Source organism: Panthera uncia (assembly GCF_023721935.1).
Source record: "Panthera uncia isolate 11264 chromosome C1 unlocalized genomic scaffold, Puncia_PCG_1.0 HiC_scaffold_3, whole genome shotgun sequence".
NCBI classification, from domain to species: domain Eukaryota; kingdom Metazoa; phylum Chordata; class Mammalia; order Carnivora; family Felidae; genus Panthera; species Panthera uncia.
Genome location: NW_026057584.1, coordinates 93,284,871 through 93,307,344, shown reverse-complemented (window position 1 = coordinate 93,307,344; position 22,474 = coordinate 93,284,871). Strand labels below are relative to the sequence as shown.

At 37.1% G+C, this 22,474-nt stretch overlaps 1 protein-coding gene across 4 annotated transcripts in view; it reads right to left on the bottom strand.

The window, feature by feature from the left end:
- ZRANB3 (zinc finger RANBP2-type containing 3) overlaps positions 1-22,474 on the bottom strand; it is a 308,913-nt gene that overhangs the window by 74,102 nt on the left and 212,337 nt on the right. For all 4 annotated transcript variants that reach the window (XM_049615712.1, XM_049615711.1, XM_049615713.1 and 1 more), the window contains 2 exons: positions 11,841-12,012; positions 9,434-9,550 (listed from right to left, as the gene is read on the bottom strand). In XM_049615712.1, coding sequence (XP_049471669.1) covers positions 9,434-9,550; positions 11,841-12,012 — 289 coding nt within the window. The remainder of the gene's footprint in view (positions 1-9,433; positions 9,551-11,840; positions 12,013-22,474) is intronic.

The window sequence follows — 22,474 nt, the reverse complement described above, 5'->3', positions numbered from 1 at the left end:
CAGACCACATGGCCATAGAGCTAATATACTATCTCTTTCTTCCTCTACAAGGATAACATTATTGTTTTATTTGCACTTTATTATTACCAACCATATCCTTACTAAAGAACAAGAGGCCAAATGTGCCTGGTTTAGAGCCAGAGTCCCTTTCTTACACAAAAGAACTGGCACAGGACAAGGTTCTCTTCAGTCTCACAACACCCTGATCCCTGTGCAGCAGGGAATACTGCAGTGGCCTCATTATACATCACTGCATATTATAAATAGGATCCTACCTGTGTGAAGCTGCTGAGGCAAGACAGCAAAGAGGAAGTGCACTCTGTGCATAATGGAAAAGTGTTTAGAGCAGTTTGCCTTCTAAAAAGTTTTTAAGGCACTAAGGAATGCTCTCATCCCCAAAGTGACAAGAAATTTTAAATTATGGGTTGGTTTAATCATTTTTATAGAAATGGTACTGGCATTTCTCTTAAAAGGTTTTCGGTAAAATGAGGTGTTGCAATATACCAGAAAAACACTGAGAGTTGGCCAAACCATACCACTTACATCTGTCCTTTTTTCCTAGGAAAGTACTATGCTGATCCTAAATCTAAAGAATTTGTTCATTTTAACCCATTGTATTCTCAACAAATATTACAAAGCAATAAAAGTAATGATATAGAAGAAGAAAAGTAATTGTCATGATCTGGGATCATTCACCAATTGACTTTTTACCAGTAACATTACTTTACCTTCATTTCCTTTGTTTAGTGTCACTGCTGTTAGCCTGGACTACCAGTGTGGCATCCCAACTGAATTCCCTGCTTACAGGCTTGTTCCTTCCAGTGCATTCTCCACATAGCTATAGTTCTTTTCCCAAGGCACAAATCCAATCATTTTACTCTATTTTACTCTCTACCTCATTGCTCAGAACCCTTAGGACAAACTATAAACTATGATCTTTATAATAGGGTTACTGCTCTCTGATCTTCAACTAGTCTCAGAATTCCTCCCTGACACTTCATGTTTTGGCTATGATGACCTACTTTTGATTCCCTAAATATGCCTTTTCTGGCCAATCTTTGTGAGTTTGCACAAACTATTCATCTGTCTTGACATACACTCTATCAACCCCAACCGATTCCCATTTCACTTCCCCTCTACTCTAGTTGGCTAAATCACACTTGATTCCTTGGGATATCTTTTCTGAACTCTCAAGACTGGGATACATGTCTTATCCAAAGTGCTTCCAACATATCTTGTTTTTAATTTAAACATTAAATATACTGGGCTGTAGTTGAACATTTATTTTACTGTCTTCTCCAACAGACTGCAAGTTCCTTCAAAGATAGACAATCTATCTTGTTCAACATTCCTTCCTTCCTATCACCAAGCATGATCCTTACTAGATAGCAAGCACTCAATAAATATTTGTTGAATAAGTCATGAAAACACATAACCAAAAAAAGGAAGTCTCAACACTAGTATGCATATAACATAGTAGCCAATTTATAATCTGTGGTATTCCAAAAGTCCATTTATAAATTGGTTTGGTAGCCCTCTGAAACACATTTTTTCATAGAAACATTATTACATGTAGTCTAAAACTAGCTACTTCCTCCAAAGTCTATTTCATCTATAATGTAGACAAACTGTATTATTTACAGTTACTACAGACCCTGACTGTTGGATATCACTAATGCTGGGGAAAATGTATTAAGAATTCCAACTCAGCAATGCCATGAATTATTTCTGGCTGCTGTCCAGAAATAGAAATACAGAGTTCCAGTTTACATAGGTAGTTGAGGACAAAGGTTCTAACAGGAAGGAATGAAAAAGGACTAAACACTGGGAATTAGGGTAACAAGGACTGATCTTCTGCTGCCATTAATCTTTGGGAACATTTCCAGTCTGGGGAAAACTGACTTTTCCTCGCCTTTCTCTCCTTTCAAGGATCCTAGGAATCAGGTGCCAATTTTCTACTGATTGCTGATACTTGTCTGACATCCAACTAGGATTTTTCACCACAGATTTGAAATTATCTAAAAGGTTCTCATATATACTCTTTCTACAGAAGCAAGCATTCTGTACTCAGTATCAGGTACTTAGAAAGCTAAGCAAGCAAGCAAACAAGAAAAAAACAGCTATTAAATCTTGGAAAAACAATAGTTGTCAAACAAAAGAAATGTAATTATAGCTCAACTGTGAAATGTTTAACAAAGTCATTATATTGTAAACAATGAACACTGATCAAACCAAAAATTTTAACATGGCAAAATGGAGCAGGGGAAATGTATTGCAAATATTTTCTTCCCATCTGTATTTTACATTTTCTTTTTCCTAACAAAACAGGTAGAGGAAGAATCCCAAGCAGGCTCTCGCTGTCAGAGCAAAGCCCAACGCAGAGCTCAATCTCACAAACCCCAAGATCATGACCTGAGCTGAAATCAGAGTCCCGTGCTTAACGGACTGAGCCATTCAAGCGCCCCTCAGGTAACTTTTTATCTATGGTGCAAAACAATGGTCCAAGGCTCATTTTTCCCCCTATGGATATTCAATTGTCTCAACATTATTCTTTGAAAAGACTATCATTTCCCTATTGAGTTATCTTATCTCATTCCCTAACATCAATTGACAATCTATATGAAGGTCTATTTCTGGACTCTCTTTTTTGGTTCACTAATCTAAATGGCTATCCTTATGCCAATTATCACAAAGTCTTAATTACTGTAACTTAGAATATTCTAAGTATTTATATCATGCAGTATGCGTCTTTCAACTTTGTTCAGGATTAATTTGGCTAAAGTTAAGTCCTTTGTGCTGCCTCATAAATTTTACATGCAGCTTGTTAGTTAATTTCTACAAAAGACTACAGGGATTTTGATTAGCATTGCAGTGAAAATATAAGTTAATTTACAGAGAAACGGGATCTTAACAATATTGAATCCTCTAATTCATGAACATGATCTACCTTGCCATTTATTTAAGCTTGCTTTGTATTCTCTAGACCATGTTTTGTAGTTTTCAGTTATATTTTGTTGAATTTATTTCAAAGTAGGTCATGTTTATTGATGTTATTGCAAATTGTATTTTTTAAATTTGAACTTGCAATTTTTTATTGCCAGTATATAAAACTACAAATGATTTTTGTATTTGAACTTGAATCCTGCAACCTTGATAAATTCACTCAGTTCTAGTGGCTTCAGTGTTCTTGGATTTTCCATGCAGACAATCATGTTGTCTGTATACTTCTTCCTTTTCAATCTGTGTACCTTTTATTTGTTTTTCTAGCCTTATTACATAGTTATAAGAACAATGTTAAACCAAACAATGTTGGACAGAAGTGGTGAGAACAGATTCTCTTGTAATGTTCTAGATTTTAAGGGAATAGCATTCTGTCTTTGAGCATGAAGTATGATGTTAATTGTTAAGTTTTTCACAAATGCCTTTTATTCAGATGATAAAGTCCTTTTCTATTCCTTGTTTGCTGAGAGATTTTATTATAAATGAATGTGGCAAGGCAACTATTTCAGCTCTGAGGCTGAGGATAAGGAGATATGCTACTGGCTGAGAAGGGTTGGATAGGACTGCTGGCTTGGTTCTGTACCCAAGTGAGGCTGGAGAATGGGCTCCACATTTGCCTGGATTTTCTGGTCAGGCTTACTAGATGATCAGGTCTGGGTGCTATGTTTGGTTATAGATGGAGTAACGAATTCGTTTCCCTGCCCTGGCAGGGCAGCAAGACAGGACCCAGGGACTGTAAGGTTCATGGTTTGGGGACCCAAATCAGGCAAGACTATATACTGGCCATGTGAAGCCACCAGTTTTGCTGTGCAGATGAGGGAAGCCATAGGCTATATTCTCTGTTCAAAAGTCACTATGCATGGGCTGTTAGATGGGCTATGCAGATACCATATGCTCTGGTAAGGTTTTCTGATCGGGTAGACTGGAGGCTGTATTCACTAATAAGTGGGGCCATAAATTGTTTCCCTGTCCGAGTGCAGTGGGAGAAGCAGCTACAATGCTAGTAAAGCTCTTTGTTGTCTTAAACTCAAGCTGACCTGTACCCCAAATTCCCTAGCTGAACAGGTGTCTGGCTTTGCTCTGCAAACTATCAACTCTGCCTGCCCTTCTACTGGCTCAGGTGCTTCTGGGCTACATAGCTTTCAGGTATTCTCACTAGCCCCTCTGGTCAGATGAGGCCAGGAATCAGAGTGGGTAGGTACAGTTATGTCTCACCCTTGCCTCAGCTGGAAAAAGGGACTGCTCTAGGTTACTCTCAATTTCCCGAATAGGCTCTCTGTTTGGGAGCTACTGTCAGCCTTGGATATGAATTAAGGCCTGTGCTTAGCACAGGAATCCTCATGCTTGGAACTGGCTTTGCTCTGGGAGCAATCAGCTTGGCCCACTTGCCCCTTGGCTTGAGTGTTACTATGCTGCACAACTTCCAGATGTTTTCACTAGCCCCTCTGGTCAAATGTAGCCAGGAGACATTCTCTGTAGCAGGTGGGGATATGACTAACCTCGCTGCCTGGGCATGGACAAACTGGCCTCTATGGTGGGTGAAAATCCTCATATGATATGAATTAAGCAGATATGCACCCTGCTGTGCTTGTTGGTCAGAGTGTGTCACTGATGTCGTTCTGCACATGAGCAAAGTCACCCACTGGGATAATAACAATGATGTTGCAGGTACAAACTCAGTGTGCCAAGGTTTAGGTGCTGGTTATTGCAAGCTCCTCCCTGCTTCTCTGTCACTGTCAAATTCCCACTGATTGAGCCTCACAAGCTTCCCTGCAATCCCCATGGATAAAGATCAAAGTAGTGGCTCTGGCAGGGCAACCCATAATACTGGGGTGGGGGGTAGGGTGGTGCTGCTGGTGCTGGTTTTTGCCATGGATTTTCTTTTTCTGCTGGAGGAGCCAAAGGCTCAGGGGGAATATCCTCAAATGGTGCTACATTGACTAAGGGGTACAGCTATGCAGTCAACATGTAGCCACTTCTCTTACCCTTATAATGTGGTCTGTCTTGGTCTTTAGGGTATGGGGGAGAGGGGGGAAGGAAGGGATGTTTCAGCCTTACCCCTGTGTGCTAAGATTCTCTTAGGGGTATCTTCTTCCTGAATACTTGTGAGTTATTGTTCTTGTGAGGAGTAACAAATTCAGGAACAACCTATGTTGTCATCTTAGTGACCTATCAATTTCCTCTTTAATCCTGGAAATAATCTTTGTTCTGAAGTCTCTATTATCTGATATTACAGTATTTACACATCAGCTTTCCTTTGATTATGTTTGCATGATATAACTTTTTTCATCCATTTATTTTTAACGTTTAGCCTTCATACATAAAAATAACTTTTTTGCAGATATCATGATTTATGCGATGTGACACTTCCTACCATTTAACTTGGTGGGTTTAGATCATTTACATTCTATGTAATTATTGATAAAACTAGATTAAAACCCAACATCTTATTAGTTGTGTTCTGATTGAGCCAGTTCTTTTTCCTTTCTTTTCTGCCTTTTTTGGATTAATTTAGATTTCTTTTTTGTCATTAGATTATTGTGTCCATTATATGTACATTTTAAAACGTTTTATCTTGAAATAATTTTAGACACACCAGAGGTTGCAAAAAAGTAATAGTTTCTGTGTAACCTTAATCTAGCTTCCCTAATGATAATTTCTTATATAACCATAGTACCAGGAAAATGGCATTGGTATAATAACACTTTCTACCATCATAATTCCATTGTTTTGAAAATGTTATAAAAAATGGTGTCACATATGTAAACATTTGAGACTGGCTTCTTTCCATCAGTATGAGACCTCTGGATTCATCCAGTTTGTTGTGTTTATCAATAGTTCATTCCTTCTTTTTTTTTTTTTTTAAGTTTATTTATTTTTGAGAGAGAGAGAATGAAAGATAGCAGGGGAGGGGCAGAGAGAGAAGGAGAGAGAGAGAATCCCAAGCAGGCTCCACACCATCAGTGCAGAGGCTGATGCAGGGCTCGAACTCACAAACCTTGAGATCATGACCTGAGCCAAAATCAAGAGTCGGACACTTAACCGACTGAGTCACCCAGGCGCCCCAATAGTTCAATTCCTCTTAACTGAGTATTCCATTGTATGGATATACTACAATTTGTTTGAAGGACATTTGGACTCATGAAGGGGTCTGTGTAAACCAAAGTTTTCATTGCTCTAGGATAAACATCCAGGACATTTAAGATTTTTTTATGATTATATTTTATCTCCTGTATTGGTTTATAAACTGATTGAAAAACTTTTCTCTTTCTTCAATTCTGTTTTTTACTTCTAGCACTTCCATTTTACTGTCATTAAATTGTTCATATTGCTGCGGCACCTGGGGATTCAGTTGGTTGAGGGTCCAACTCTTGATCTTGGCTCAGGTCATAATCTTATGGTCATGAGATTGAGCCCTACATTGGGCTCCATGCTAAGCATGGAGATGGCTTAAGATTTTCTCTTGCCTCCCCTGCTCACACATGCATGCTGTCTCTTTCTCAAAAAAACTAAAAATAAATAAAATATTCATATTTATTCTGAAATTCTCTACCTTTTCATGTATACTGTTTACCTTTGCCACTAGATCATTTAACATATTATTCATAGCTTTCTATAAGACCTTGTCTAATAGTTCTACAGTCTAAGTCATTTATCAATTTGACTTTATTATTTGCTTTATCTCTTGAGAATGGATTATTTTTTTAAAAAATTACTTTTGTTTATTTCATAATTTCTATTATGTGTGAGAAATTATATGTAGAAGAATAGAACAGTCTGAGATAATTGATACTTATACCCAGAAATGGGCATGCTTTTTTTTTTTTTTTTTTTGAGGGGGGGTGATCAGGATGATAGTGTGGGAAGGAGTGAGACAATCTCGTCAGTAATGAGTTTTATTTAGGTTCTCTTATATTTAGGTTCTTTTTTTGTTACATTTGTCTTCAATACACAACAAACTTTGAACTCCCCCAGCAATAGGATGCTTCTACCTTGTGCTAGTATGTGCCAAGGTTTTTTGTTTTGTTTTGTTTTAGGTATTCCAGCTGCATACTCCAGTTGTCCCTACATGCCTGCACTGAAGACTCATGTCTCTCTCCCCTGACAGACTGATCTTCATGGTTTCTCAGTGTTAAGTTCCTGGTAGGGGGCAGGGGACCTCTTAAGTCTCCTAGTACCAACTCAATGTAAGGCAGGCCCCTTGATCCAGCTGAGCCTTACAGGTGGGACTTCCCTGGAGTTTCTGCCTCTCCCCTGGCTATAATGGATCTCTGTCTCATAACAGTGCAAGTTCCTGATTTCGATAGGGTTTTCTGCTAGCCTGCACGGGTAGATAGCTTTTGTTACGAACCAGCACCCGGAAGCAATTTTGCTTAATATAAGGTTCTGGAAGAAGGTACTGGACTTAGTAGTCCACTAATGGGAGTGCTCTATGATCTTCTAGTCAGCACCTGGTAGAGGCCAATGGAAATAAAGCTTCTGAGTGAGTGTGGACTTGCTGTGTCAAGACCCCCTTATTCTGAATAGTCAGGATAGCCCATGCCAAGTCTTTATAATTTTCTTAAAATTTTAGCCATTTTCTTTTTATCCACTTTTATGGTAACTACCCTCATGTTAACCTTGCTCTGTCAGGTAATAAATTTTCATGTTTCATCTTTCCTCTCAACAAACTCAATAAAAGAAGAAAGTTTTCTGAACCTAAGAAAGCATATCTATGAAAAACTTAAAGATAACATCATAATTAATGGTGAAAGGCTGAATGCTTTCCCCCTATGGATGACAGCAAGGCAAAGTTGTCCAATCGTATTGCTTCTACTCAAAACTGTATTTGCATTCCTTCAATGTGATAGTCAAGAAAAATAAATAAAAGATTACACCCATGTCTTTACGTGCAGACAAAATGATGTTCTATACAGAAAATCCCACACAATTTACCAAAAATCCATAAGCATTAATAAGTGAGCTCAGCAAAATCAAAGGACAAAAGTTCAATAAATAAAAAGAGACAATAATTCTGCATTTAGCAATAAAAAGTAGAAATTTAAATTTAAAAATACTATTTACAAGTGCCTAAAAAGACGTGAAATCACTAGAATAAATCTAGCAAAATGTATTCACTGAGACTAGAAAACAAGGCTAGGAGAAATTAAAGAAGACACTCTTTCCATAGATCAGGAAATTCAATAGTATTAAGAAGTCAGTTCTTCCAAGTGAATTTATAATTCAAAATAATTCCAATCAAAATTGTATATACTTAACAAACTAATTGTAAAACTCATCAGGCTTTTTATAAAATTTAACTGGTGTCTTCCATATGACCCAACCGTTCTATTCCTGGTTATTTACTCAAGGGAAATGAAAATCTGTCCATATAAAGATCTGTACATGAATGATCACAGCAATTTTACTCACAGTGGCCCAAACACATAAGGCACACCAAATGGTCATTAGCTGGTGAAGGAATAAATCCATACACTAGAATATTATTCAGAAATAAAAATGGAAAAAATGAAATGACATAGGCAAAAACATGGATCAGTATTCAGAAGCTTTATGCTAAGTGAAAGAAGCCAGACACAAGACTATATACTATATGATTCTATTTTTGTAACATTCAGGAAAACACAAACCTACAGTGATAGAAAGCAGATGTGTGAATGCTGAGGTGCAGAGGGCGGGTGTGAGGCAAAGGACTACAAAGGTGCATGAAAGAACTTTTTGTGGTAATGGAAATATTCTTTATCTTGATGGTGCTGGTGATTGACTCTATGTATTGGACAAGTCTCATCAGGCTATACATTTTAAAAGGATGAATTTCACTGAATGTAAATTATACCTTAATATACCTTACTTAAAAAATTATCTTATAAAAAAATCTCAGAATTGGAAAGGAATGACACTCATTAGCATGTCTAAGTTCTACCATGCTAGTAAAAACAACAATGTGTGATGAATCTACTTTATATTGAAACTGAGATTTAAAACTCTAACACCTCTAATTTGCACTTATAGACAAATAGAATATGAGCACATCTATCTCTGTAGGGAACAAGAAACACAATACCAATTAAAAATGATTGACTTAAATAAAAAAAAAACATTATTTGTAGCAGTTATGTAGCAAAAGCCACAGAAAAATCTGATGACAAAGATGAATATATTTATGTCCTTTAAATGAAAAAGTGTAAAGCGTATTATACTCCCTCATCAAAGTGTACCCATATATTGGAAAGGATCAGTATATGGACCAATATAACTGTTTATTATACCATTGTTTATGTTGAATATGTCTGAATTTTTCCATAAAAGAGAGTTAAAAAATTAAATGGCAAAGACATGCTATAGTATGCAAATAAGCTGTTGAAATATAAGCATTAAAAAACATTAAATAATTTGTATCAAGACAAATACATGATGTCCCAGCAATGAGTACCTTGGCAATAGCAGTTTGTTTAAACATGCGAGTAATCAACCCCATGACAGTCTCGGTGGCACCTGAATTTGGAGCTCTCATTAATTTTTCCCACTCCTCAAAACTGGTATTCAATTCCTGTGTGGGAGAAAATAATAATGTTTAGAAATACAACATAAAGAACAGAAAAGCAACTAATGCAATAATGAATTATGTCCTACTCTTTTTTCTTTTTTCTTTGGGAAGATATAAAAAGAAATTCTCAAAGATACCAATGTGTTCATTTAAAAACATCAATATGGGGCGCCTGGGTGGCTCAGTCGGTTGAGTGTCCAACTTCGGCTCAGATCATGATCTCGTGGTTTGTGGGTTGGAGCCCACCGTGTTGGGCTCTGTGTTGACAGCTCACAGCCTGGAGCCTGCTTTGGATTCTGTGTCTCCCTCTCTCTGCCCCTCCCCTGCTCGTGCTCTGTCTCTCAAAAATAAATAAATGTTAAAAAAAAACCTTTTTTTAAAACATCAATATGGAGACAGGTCAGTCACATGTTCACACCAATGACAAAAACCAATGAAAAGCTGTGGGTGAAAGCCAAGCCCTTTGCTAACACCATAAATCAAACAATGGGAGCGTCCCCATATGGAAAAACATTTTGTAAAGTAAAAATAAAAGTCTGCATACATAAGAAAGGAAAATAGTGAAAATATATACAGCAGAAGGTATTTTTTTTTCAATATATGAAATTTATTGTCAAATTGGTTTCCATACAACACCCAGTGCTCATCCCAACAGGTGCCCTCCTCAATACCCATCACCCACCCTCCCCTCCCTCCCAACCCCCATCAACCCTCAGTTTGTTCTCAGTTTTTAACAGTCTCTTATGCTTTGGCTCTCTCCCACTCTAACCTCTTTTTTTTTTTCCTTCCCCTTCCCCATGGGTTTCTGTTAAGTTTCTCAGGATCCACATAAGAGTGAAACCATATGGTATCTGTCTTTCTCTGTATGGCTTATTTCACTTAGCATCACACTCTCCAGTTCCATCCATGTTGCTACAAAGGGCTATATTTCGTTCTTTCTCATTGCCATGTAGTACTCCATTGTGTATATAAACCACAATTTCTTTATCCATTCATCAGTTGATGGACATTTAGGCTCTTTCCACAATTTGGCTATTGTTGAGAGTGCCAGCAGCAGGTATTTTGATAAAGAAATCGGATTTCATTTAAGTAAGCATAAAGACTTGAGGAATATTAGCAAAATAAAAATGTAACATAGTCACATATTGACTCTTATTTTTATTTCTTTTTTTTAATGTCTATTTATTTATTTTGAGAGAGAGAGAGAGAGTGTGTGTGTGAGGAGGGGAGGGGCAGAGAGAGGGAGAGAGACGAATCCCTAGCAGGCTCCATGCTGACAGCATACAGCCCAATACGTGACTCTATCCCATGAACTGTGAGATCATTACCTGAGCTAAAATCAAGAGTGTGATGCCTAACTGACTGAGTCAAGCAGGTACCCCTGTTTTTCTTTCTAATGCTAACATAATGGATAAAGAAAATCAGATCATTTTATTTTACCAATAACATATTGCTCAATGTTTACAAAATGTCTACCTTAAGCTTTCAAGATAAAACAACGTAATGAATAGTCTTTGTCGACAAAGTCTTGTCCAGATTTAAAGCAATTTCAGAGAATATATAAGCATTGCACTCCCTAAAAGTAAATGTAGGTCAGGATTTCTAAGGACCTTCACATCTTCCATCATGATCACAGTTTTAAGATCTCAAGAAGCCTACCTCCAATTTACTCTAGAAGATAGCTCAAACTTGAAAAAAATCCTAGAGCAAGAAACACAACTCCCTTCCTAATTATTAGGCTTCACACCCTACAGATCCTTAGAATTCTTAATACTAAATTTTTGTTGCAATTGAAGTGCTTTTTTTCTATAGTGAGCAGAAATTTTTTTCAATCAGTAGGATACTGAATCTTTTCACATTATTTGATGACTGAAGTTAATTACTTCCTGTTCTTGTCTTAAAATGATACAAAGTCAGTTCATATGTTCTATTAATTAAACCTATTTTAAGAAAGCAGACTTTTCCTTCTATGAAATATCAATATGTACAATCTTTCACAGTATAATTTAAAATGACTTAAAGTAAGACTTCCAATTGGGGCACTTGAGTTGGTCAGTTGGTTAAGTGTCCGACTCTTAGGTTTCAGCTCAGGTCATGATCTCATGGATCGTGAGTTCAAGACCCGCATCAGGCTCTGCACTGACAGTGCAGAACCTGCTTGGGATTCTCTCTCTTTCCCTCTCTCTCTGCCCCTCCCCTGCTCACACACACACACTCTCTCTCTCCCAAAATAAATAAACTTTAAAAAAAATTAAAAAAGAAAAAAGACTTCCAATCAAACACATGTTCTTACCTTGGCAGCTGCTGATGGAAGATCAAAGGGAATCCGCTGCCTGACTTTAGGGGGCAGCTGGGTTAAAACATCAGTCTTCAATCTTCTAATCATTATGTCACTTAGTAGATGATGAAGTTCACTCAGATTTGATGCCCCTCTATAATCCCACTGAGGCCTTTTACCAAAAAATCTGTTAACATGCAGAAAAATTATGTTGCAAAGCTGACTGTTAGAGCAGGAAAACAATTTTTCCAGGTTTTTTTTTTCCTTTTAATGATAAGGAGCCACGACACTGTTTTTACTGTTATTTCTGAATGCAAATTAGTTTCTAAAAGCTCAGCTTGAGAAATAGTAATAAGATTACATATTACTCTCAGCCACAGAAAATGTTAATTGTCTAACATACTGCTTATGCTGAGTTAATGCAAGACTCGAATGAACTGATAACTTTAACTACCACTGGCATTTTGGGTGGGCTCACAAATGGCAGTGTGCTAAACAGATCTAGCCCCATGTAGGCACTACTTGCCAGTGTACCAGCTAGTCTACATAACAATCAAACCACCTAGAACACTGCCATAATCTCTAAGAGAAGGTATCTCCCACTCTGCTGTTAAGCATAACAGATTCATCACTTGGTGATCTCTTCTTCCTCTGAAACCACTGGACAGACAGTAAAGGAAATTAAAAAAAAAAAAAAAGACACAAACCCACTATGAAGAGAGTAGGGGAGAGAAAAAATCATAGGATAAAAAAAATCTCAACATATATTTGTAAGTCAATGCTGACAGACCAATGGTAGCTAATTTGGCAAAAGCAAAGAAACCACAACTTAAAGTGCTTGCAAAAGTGAACACATCCTCTAGACCTTTGAGAAGATCAGAAGTTAGAAGAACCAAGCATTGAGGGTGTAAAGAAAAGAGTTGGAATCTACTGGATCTACTGAACCTAGGGATCAAGAGAGCTGGCCTAATAATATCCCTCTATCATGACAACCTAAAAACTACCCACAAAATTCCCAATCATCTTCTAGGGCCCATACTATTGAAGATAGCTGGTAGAGAATAATTAACAACAGGAAAACTCCTGTTAGGTTGTATCATGATTACTGACATTAATATTTAAATGATTATTCATTTTAATGGCATTGTGGTGGTATTTTAGGACAATAGTGTCAATTTGAGAAACTTGAAACTCGTTAACTTTATTTTTTTAATTAAATGTATTTTGATAACAAACATACAAGATTAGTATAGACAACATTAAAAACATGCATTTGCATGTAGAATCAACTAGAAAAGTAGAGTGAATGGATGCAACTACCATATGAGAAAATGAGAGATATTATTTGGTTGTGATCAATAAGAAATTCACTTCTTGTTTATTATTTTTTAATTTTTATCTTGAGGCAGGGGAAGGGCAGAGGGAGAGGGAGATGGAGAATCTTATGCAGGCTCCCTTGATCTAATGACCTGTGAAATCATGACCTGAATCAAAATCAAGAGTTGGAGGCTTAATCAACTAAGCAACCCAGAAACCCCTCAAATTCACTTGTTATTTAAAAGAAAAACTAAGTGCTGGCATTGTAAAAGAAGAAAAAAAAAAAAGCCTTACTAGATTTATTTATAATTGCTATAAATTATATTATTGAAGTTGACTTCCTTTAATGTCTTATGTCCCCCAAATTTATATTAAAAATTTATACACTAATGAAATTGGAAGAATAACTTGCCAATACCCAATTATGTCACCATTTTTTCCATTCACAACCATATAATTAGGTACATTTTGACCTCCTGGTAAAAAAATATATATATACACATATATATATTTAACTATTAAAATATTTTTAAATTTTTAAAAATAATTTAAATTAATAATTTAATTATTAAAATAATAATTAAAATATCAAAATATACCTATATATCTATATCCAATGTTCAGATATATATATATCCAATGTTCAGAACTACCAATGATAGGAAAAACAGGTTGAATCTTTTGTTTTTTGAGAATGAAATGTTTACAATTAAAATGAATTCTGCACACTCTCCATCTATGCAATACAGTGTGCAGGTATACAACATGCTAGGTGGAGGTCTTCTGGCACAAGTGTTCCATAATGGCAGGGACAGCACACAGATGTCTTCACACAGGCCAACCACATGGGCCTCACTTGCCTCATCCAGAGCACCAATATTTGTGCTCTGAAAGGGCAAGTCTGTTTAGAAGTCAGAGCAATCTAATTTCAGATGGAACTGTATCATAACAGGCAAAGGTTTCCTCACTCCTCCAGGAAAGGATGCACTATGGAGAGAAGCTTTTATAGCCAGTTGCCTCTGGGGTGCTTTATCACTGATTGATTGCAAGCCCTGTGCCTGGTATGAGCTATGGTTTAGAGAAATCCTTTCTCCCAACACCCTTTCTCTTTAGGCTGGAGTCAGACTGCTAGAGGTGGCCCTCTTTAGAGTGTTGGCAGGCCACATGCTGCAGAACACCCTGCCTCAAGTTTGGGGTATAAAGGGGAAATGAGATGGGGAGGGGAGGCTAAAAGATATGTCACTTATAAATGTCTGGTCTCTTCCTGCTAAATTTGATGGTAAATACATATACTTTTAGAATAGCCTGTTCTTTTGTTTAAGCAGCTTTACTGAGATGTAATTCATAATGCCATATAATTCACCCACTTAAAGTACACAATTCAATGATTTCTCATGTCCTCTCAGTTATGACCAACCATCACCACAGTAAATGTTAGAACGTTTTCAACATCTCAAGAAGGAACCCCATATCTTTAGCTGTATCAATCCCTTAACCACTGTCCTGCCCCCAAAACCTAAGTAACCATTAATCCATTTTCTATCTCAAAGGATTTCCCTAAACTTTCATAGACAGAGAATTAATAGTGTATAGTCTCTTGTGACTATACCCCTCACTTTACTAATTTTGTAATGTTTTCAAGGTTCACCCATGCTGTAGCATATATTCATTTTTTAGGGCTAAATAATATTCCATTATATGGATATACCATCCCATTTATCTGTTGACAGACATTTCGGTTGTTTCCAACTTTTGGCTTTTATAAATAATGTTCCTGAAAGCATTCACGTACAAGTATTTGTTTGGACATATATTTTTCATTACTCTTGGGTATATACCTTGTGTTGAAAAGCTGAGTCATATGGTACAACTACATTTAACCATTTGAGAAAGTGCCAGGTAGTTTTCCAAAGCAGCTATATCAGATCACATTACCACTAACAGTGTTCAAGGGATCCAATTTTTCCAAAACCTTACCAATACTTGTAATCTGACTTTTTTTTTAATGTTTATTTTTGAGAGAGAGAGACAGACAGACAGAGCACAAGTGAGGGAGCAGCAGAGAGAGAAGGAGACACAGAATCTGAAGCAGGCTCCAGGCTCTGAGCTGTCAGCACAGAGCCTGACACAGGGTTTGAACTCATGAACCATGAGATCATGACCTGAGCCAAAGTCGGACCCTCAATCAACTGAAACACCCAGGCAACCCTAACAAAATGGTCATTTGACTTTTTGATTCCAGCCATCCTAGTGGGAATGAAATGGTAGCTCACTGAGGTTTTGATTTGCATTTTTCTGACGATTAATGATGCCATTTTTTTTTTCATGTGCTTTTGGCCATTTGCAGGTCTTTTTTGGAGAAATGTCTATGCAAACCCTTTGCCATTAAAAAAATTTTTTTTAAATGTTTATTTTTGAGTGAGAGAGAGAGAGAGAGAGAGAGAGAGAGAAAGCGAGCGGAGAGGGGCCGAGAGAGATGGAGAGAATACCAAGCAGACTCTGCCCTAACAGTACAAAGCCACATGTGGGGCTCGAACGCATGAACTGTGAGATCATAACCTAAGCCAAAATTGGGTGCTCAACCAATGAAGTCTGTATTCAAGAAACAGTATTTTACCAGAGAATAATCTGTTAGGATTTTATTAGAGCCTGACTGCTCTAGAAGAGAAATAGCCACCTCCATTCCCCTGTAGCCATACTTTCTTGGCTAAGTGGGGAAAAGCGACTGAGAAGCACTGGTTTATTTCACAGTCTAGGCATATGAGTTCAACAAAAGATTGAGACCTATGGACTATAAAAACCTTCCCCTCCCTCCACAACTTATACCACTACATTACCAGAAGTCACTTACTAAAGTTCTTTTCACTTGGTTAATCATGTCCACCTTTCAATAAAAAAAAAACTATTATAAGGCATACTTAAAGGTAAAAAAACAGTCTGAAGAGACGGAGCAAGCATCAGAATCAGAGTTATATATGTCAGGAATGCTGTAATTTTTTTAAAAATATGATAAATATGATAAGGCTATTAATGAGAAAGGTAAACAAGCAAGAATAAATGGATAATACATGCAGAGATAAGGAAATGCTAAGAAAGAATAAAAATGAAATGCAGGGGCACCTGGGTGGCTCAGTCAGTTGAGCTTTTGACTTCAGCTCAGGTCATGATCTCACGGTCTGTGAGTTTGAGCCCCGCGTTGGGCTCTGTGCTGACAGCTCGGAGCCTGGAGCCTGCTTCGGATTCTGTGTCTCCCTCTCTCTCTGCTCCTCTCCTGTTCATGTGCAGTATGAAAAATGCCTTTAATGGTCCCATTAATAGACTGGACATGGCTGAGAAGAGACTCTCTAAGCTTCAGGATATAATAGAAAATCCCCAAACTGAAAAGCTTAAGGAAAAAAGACTTGGAGCACTGGGGTGGTTCAGTTGGTCAAGTGACTGAGTCCTGATTTCAGCTCAGGTCATAATCTCACAGTTCATGAGATTGAGCCCCGTGTCAGGCTCCATGCTGACAGCACAGTGCCTGCTTGATACTCTCTATCTATCCCTCTCTCTCTACTCCTCCCCTGCTCTCTCTCTCTCAAAATAAATAAATTTTAAAAAGACTGAAAGCAACATAATAGAGCATCCAAAAACTATGGGAAAAACTATAAAAAGTGTAACATACAAATAATGGGAATACCAGAAGAAGAAGAAAGAGAGAATGTAAGAGAAGAAATATTTGAAATAATAATGACAGAACTATTCTATTTAATGTCAAGACACCAAAACACTGAACCAGAAAGTTCAAGGAACATCTAGCAGGATATACCCCAAACACTGTACCTACACACATCATATTCAAACTTCAGAAAATCAAAGATAAAATCTTGAGAGAAAGTCAAAATTTTAGGAAAAAACATAGTGCCTATACAGGAGCAAAAGTAAGAATTACATACAACTTCACCTCTTTAACACAACAAGAGAGCGAAGAGAAATATTTCAAGTGGTGAAAGAAAAAATTCACCAACCTAGAATTCTGTATTCTATGAAATTATTTTTGAAAAGTCAAGGAGAAATGAAGACTTTACCAAACAAAAATTAATAAAATTTGTTGCTAGAAGACTGGCTTTGCAAGAAATACTAAAAGAAGTTCTTCAGAGAGAAGGAAAATGATAAAGGTCAGAAAATCAGATCTATATAAAGAAGGGAAGAGTGTTAGGGAATGAATAAGTGAAGATAAAATAAAAACTTTTATTTTTCTTATTCTTAATTCTCTAACAACAGTATGATCAAAATAATAATAGCAAAAATGTATTCCATTACATTCTTTTTATCTGTTGAACTATGCTTTACACATTAAGTGACATGATTGACAGCAATCTATCTATCTACGCTTATTCATAAGTGAAATGAAGGGCAGTGAGGATACAAGGGACTACAGGGAGGAATCAGGATTATTTTAATATTATAAGGTACTTGCAAGGACCATGGTATGGCAATGACATTTTAGATACAATACCAAAGGCACAATCTAATCAAGAAATAATTGATGAGTGGGACTTCATTAACATAAAAACATTCTGCTCTATGAAGGACAATGTCAAGAGAATGAAACAATAGTCAGATTGGGGGAAATAGTTGCAAAAGATAGATCTATGAAAGACTGTTTTCCAAAATATAAAAAGAACTCTTAATAAGAAAAATGAACAACTTGATTAAAAAATGGCAAAAGATGTAAACAGGCATCTCACCAAAGACACACAGATTTCAAGAAAGCATAGGAAATGATGTACAACATTGTAAGTCATTAGGAAATTGCAATGTAAAAAAACAAGAAACTCATATATGCTTATTAGAATGGCTAAAGTCTCAAATACTAACAATACCAAATGCTGACAAGGATGTGGAACAACAAGAAATCTCAGTCACTGCTCTGGGAATGCAAAATGGTAAAGACACTTTGGAAGAGTATTTGACAGTCTTACCATACGATACAGAAATCATGCTTCTTGATATTTATCCAGAGGATTTGAGAACTAATGTCTAAACAAAAATCTGCACATGAATGCTTACAGCCAAACTGCCACAACTTGGAAGCAATCAAGATATTCTTGAACAGGTGAATGGATAAGCAGTGGTACATGCCAGCAGTGGAATACCACTAGGCACTAAACAAGAATGAGCTATCAAGCCATGAAAAGACATAGAGGCACCTTAAATGTATATTAATAAATCAAAGAAGCTTATCTTAAAAAGTTACCTACTATGTGATTCCAACTATTAAATAGTCTCAAAAAGGCAAAACTATGGAAACAGTAAGATGGTTCCCAGAAGTTACAGAGAAAGGAGCGATGAAGAAGCAAAGCACAGAGAAAATTTAAGGCAATAAAACTATTCCACATGATACTACAATGGTAATGAACCAAAATGTAAACTATGGACATAAGGTAATAGTGATGTGTCAATGTAGGTTCATTGATTATAACAAACGTGCCATTATGGTGCAGAATTTCAGAGTCAGGGAGGTTTTACTTTTGTTAAGTGCAGGGGGTATATGGAAGCTCCCTGTACTTTCCACTCAATTTTGCTGTGACATGTGCTCTTAGAAAATCGCTTATTAATTAGTTAAGCACCTGACCCTTGATTTTGGCTCAGGTCCTGAACTCATGGTTTGTGAGACTGAGCCCCACATCTGACAGCACAGAGCCTTCCTCGGATTCTCTCTCTGCCTCTCCCCTGCTTGCATGTCTCAAAATAAATGAACTAAACTTAAAAAAAGTTGTTTATTTATTAAAAAAGAAGTGGTGAGGGAAGGTTGCTTATACCAATCTCTGCCCTCCATATTCCCCAAATTCCCCTAATAAAGCCCACCAAGTCTATAAATCTTTTTTTTTTTTTAAGTTTATTTATTTTTTTGAGGGGGGGTGTGGAGGCAAAGAGAGAGAGAAAATCCCAAGTGGGCTCCACACTGTCAGTGCAGAGCCTAACGCAGGGCTCAAATTGGCAAACCCTGAGATCATGATGTGAGCCAAACCAAAAGTTGAACACTTAACTGACTGAGCCACCTAGGCGCCCGAAGTCTAGGGATCTTCTTAGCTAAGAGTACCTGTGCTGATGTCATATTGCTTAGGATCTTGAGCTGGAGGCCTTTTAAGTGCCCAGGGCCTAAGAATTTTCAAAGTTCTATGAGGATTTTTAAAAACAGGAGAAATAAAGTAAAACACAAAACAAAACGACCCCCCAAAACAAATTACTAGCTCCAAATGTCAATAACATCAATTGCAATGATGATAGTATAATCAAGTATTCTCTATGAAGTAATTCATTAAACCCTCACAACTCTCTGTGATAGGTAAAGTACCAGTATCATCCTGTCTTGTGAACAAGGAAACAAAAGCATAGAAAGGTTGATGAATTTGTCCAAGGTCTCAAAGGTGGTTAACAGTAGTACTAGGATTCAAACTTGGCAGTTAGACTCCAAAGTCCTGCTTGACTAAAACCCATATTTGACATAATGTAAAAATTATATTTAATGTGGAACTTGGGATTCTTTTGCTATTTCTGAGTTCATGTGTGTGTGTATGTGTGTGTGTGTCTGTGTGTTGGAGGCAAAGGTGTACAAAACGAGATTCTGAGACCTAAGAAGCATTCTTAACTTCAGGTCTTGCCCCTTTCTTTCCTGACTCTCAGTTTCCACAGTGTGAAACAGGAAGGGCCACTATTTCAGACAAATGATTGAATAAAATGTAGGTTGTACCAAATACGGACTATTAAGCAACTACTCATAAGAACCAAGCAACCAACTGAGGGAGATTTTTGCAAATCCTATCTCTGATAAGGAATTAATATCCAAAGAATTCATACAACTTAGTAACAACAAAACAACCTGATTTAAAAAAAAAGGGCAAAGGCTCTAAGTAGACATTTTTCCAAAGAAGACATACAAATGGCCAATAGGCACATGAAATGATGTTCAACATAACTAATTATTAGGGAAATGCAAATCAAAACCATAATGAGATAGCATCTCATACCTGTTGGAATGGCTATTATCATAAAGACAAGAAGTAGTAAATGTTAAAGAAGATGTGGGGAAAAAAGAACCCTTGTACTCTGCTGGTGGCAACGTACACTGAGTGTAGCTGCTATGGGATACACTATGGAGATTCCTCAAAAGATTAAGAAAAGAACCACCATATGATCCAGCTATTCTATTTCTGGGTATTTATGCAAACCAAAAATGCTGATTTGAAAACATATATACATTTCTGTGTTCACTGCAGCATTATTTACAACAGTCAAGAAATGGGTATGTCCATTGACGGAAGAATGGATAAAAATGCGGTATGCATGCGCACGCGCACACAAACACACACACACACACACACACACAGTGGAATACTACTCAGCCACAAAAAAATAATGAAATCTTGCCATTTGCAACAACATGGATTGATCTCCAAGGTATTATGCTAAGTGAAATAAGTCATTCGAGGAAGGGCCATGGCGAGGTGGGGAAAATAGTTGAAGGGGATCAACTATAAGGTGATGGATGGTAACTAGACTTTTAGTGGTGATCCCTGCATAAAGATGTCTAATTATAAGGTACACTTGAAACTGTATAATGTTATATACCAATTTTATCTCCATTTAAAAAAATTTGTAAATAATTCCATATGTCTCCAAAACCACGAAAATAATACATTTTCATTAATTAACCACTGGATACACATCTATAATGCCTTTTCTACATTTTCTACTGCTTATACTTTGTCTCTTCACATGACCCCTTTGTATTATTTTCTACAAAGAAATAGGATGATTCAGATTTGAACCAAGCATGGATGAGCAAACTTTATTTTTTATAATTGTTACTTTTTCAAAGTTTCTTTCAGGCTTGCAACTTATCAGCACGTTGGGCAAAATTATTTCCGAATTATCCAATTTGAAAATTTTTTATCAAGTTTCTACCACATATGAGCTCTAAGAATTCAAACAACTATTCACAGATTAATCCTTTGGCTGCATACGTTTCAACCTTGCTTCTCCTCCACTATTCATATCCTTCCAGCACCAGGTACCAAGGACAAGTTCACAAAGCAATGCATCTGCCATTCCTGCCCTAGGAGTGTTCCTGGAAGTCATTCCCACAGTGAGTTGACTATAACTTAACTATACATGGAAATTACTGAGAACTATATAAATAGAGATCACTAAACTCATGCTCAAATATAATGTGGTAACCTTATAAGTCAGACTCTCCCCCTCCTCCATGTTTTACTCTTTGTTGTTGTTGTTATTCTTTTTGATCATTTATTCATTTATTTTTTAACTTTTGTAAGCTGTCTCTGTGCTAAGGGTAAGCCTGAGGTATAAACCTGAGGTCTTCTCAGTTCTCTTCCGAGCCTGTGTCTTTTCCTGGGCATGCACAGTCACTTTAAAATTTATGCAGTTGTGTCTGGATGTCTTAGTCCTAAATGTCTGGTTCCCAAATGGGGGAAAAAAATGAAATATTAGGGGTATGGCATCAGCCCCTTAAATCCTATAGAAGTTGCTTCAGTCAAAAGGCGGGGGAGGAGAATGCAACGGGGAATAGGTGCAACAACAATGGATGACCCCACTTCATCTGTACCTCTATGATGAAAAGTACCAATCAGTTATCAGAGATTTTTTTTTTTAAGTTTATTTTGAGAGAGCAAGAATGGGGGAGGTGCCAAGAGAGAGGAAGAGAGAGAATCCCAAGCAGGCTCTATACTGTCAGCACAGAACCAGATGCAGGGCCTAAATCTGTGAACTGTGAGATCACGACCTGAGACGAAATCAAGAGTTGGATGCATAACCGACTCAGACATCCAGGTGCCCCCAGAGAAGAGGTCTTTGATATGTGGAGAAAAGGGTTCTTTTTGCTTAGCCACAAGTCATGTACAACCTGTTCCAGGAGCACGTATGAAGCTGTCTGCCACGGGGATGGAGGCAGAAGATGGTAGCTGTTACTTTGGTAACAGTTGCAACTGACTGAAATTAACCAAAATTTACTGTCCAGTAAATTTTCACCAAAATTTTTACCACAATTTACTGTCCAACTTCCTGTGGAAGTTGCAAGTCTTCAATATAATTCAGTTACAAAATTATGACATTGGACAGATTCTGTGAGTGCCAATTAATGTCTCGGTGGGAAGACAGACTCCTGATGATTCCTACTCAGCCATTTTCCCAGAATCCTCTACAATCCATTTTTAGTTAAGTTTTACACACAGTGAGAGATATGAATTGAGCTGCTGTTTTTCTTCCCCCCCCCCCCCGCCCCGTCTGTTTTTGCATAAGGATATCTAATTGTTCCAGGAACATTTGGT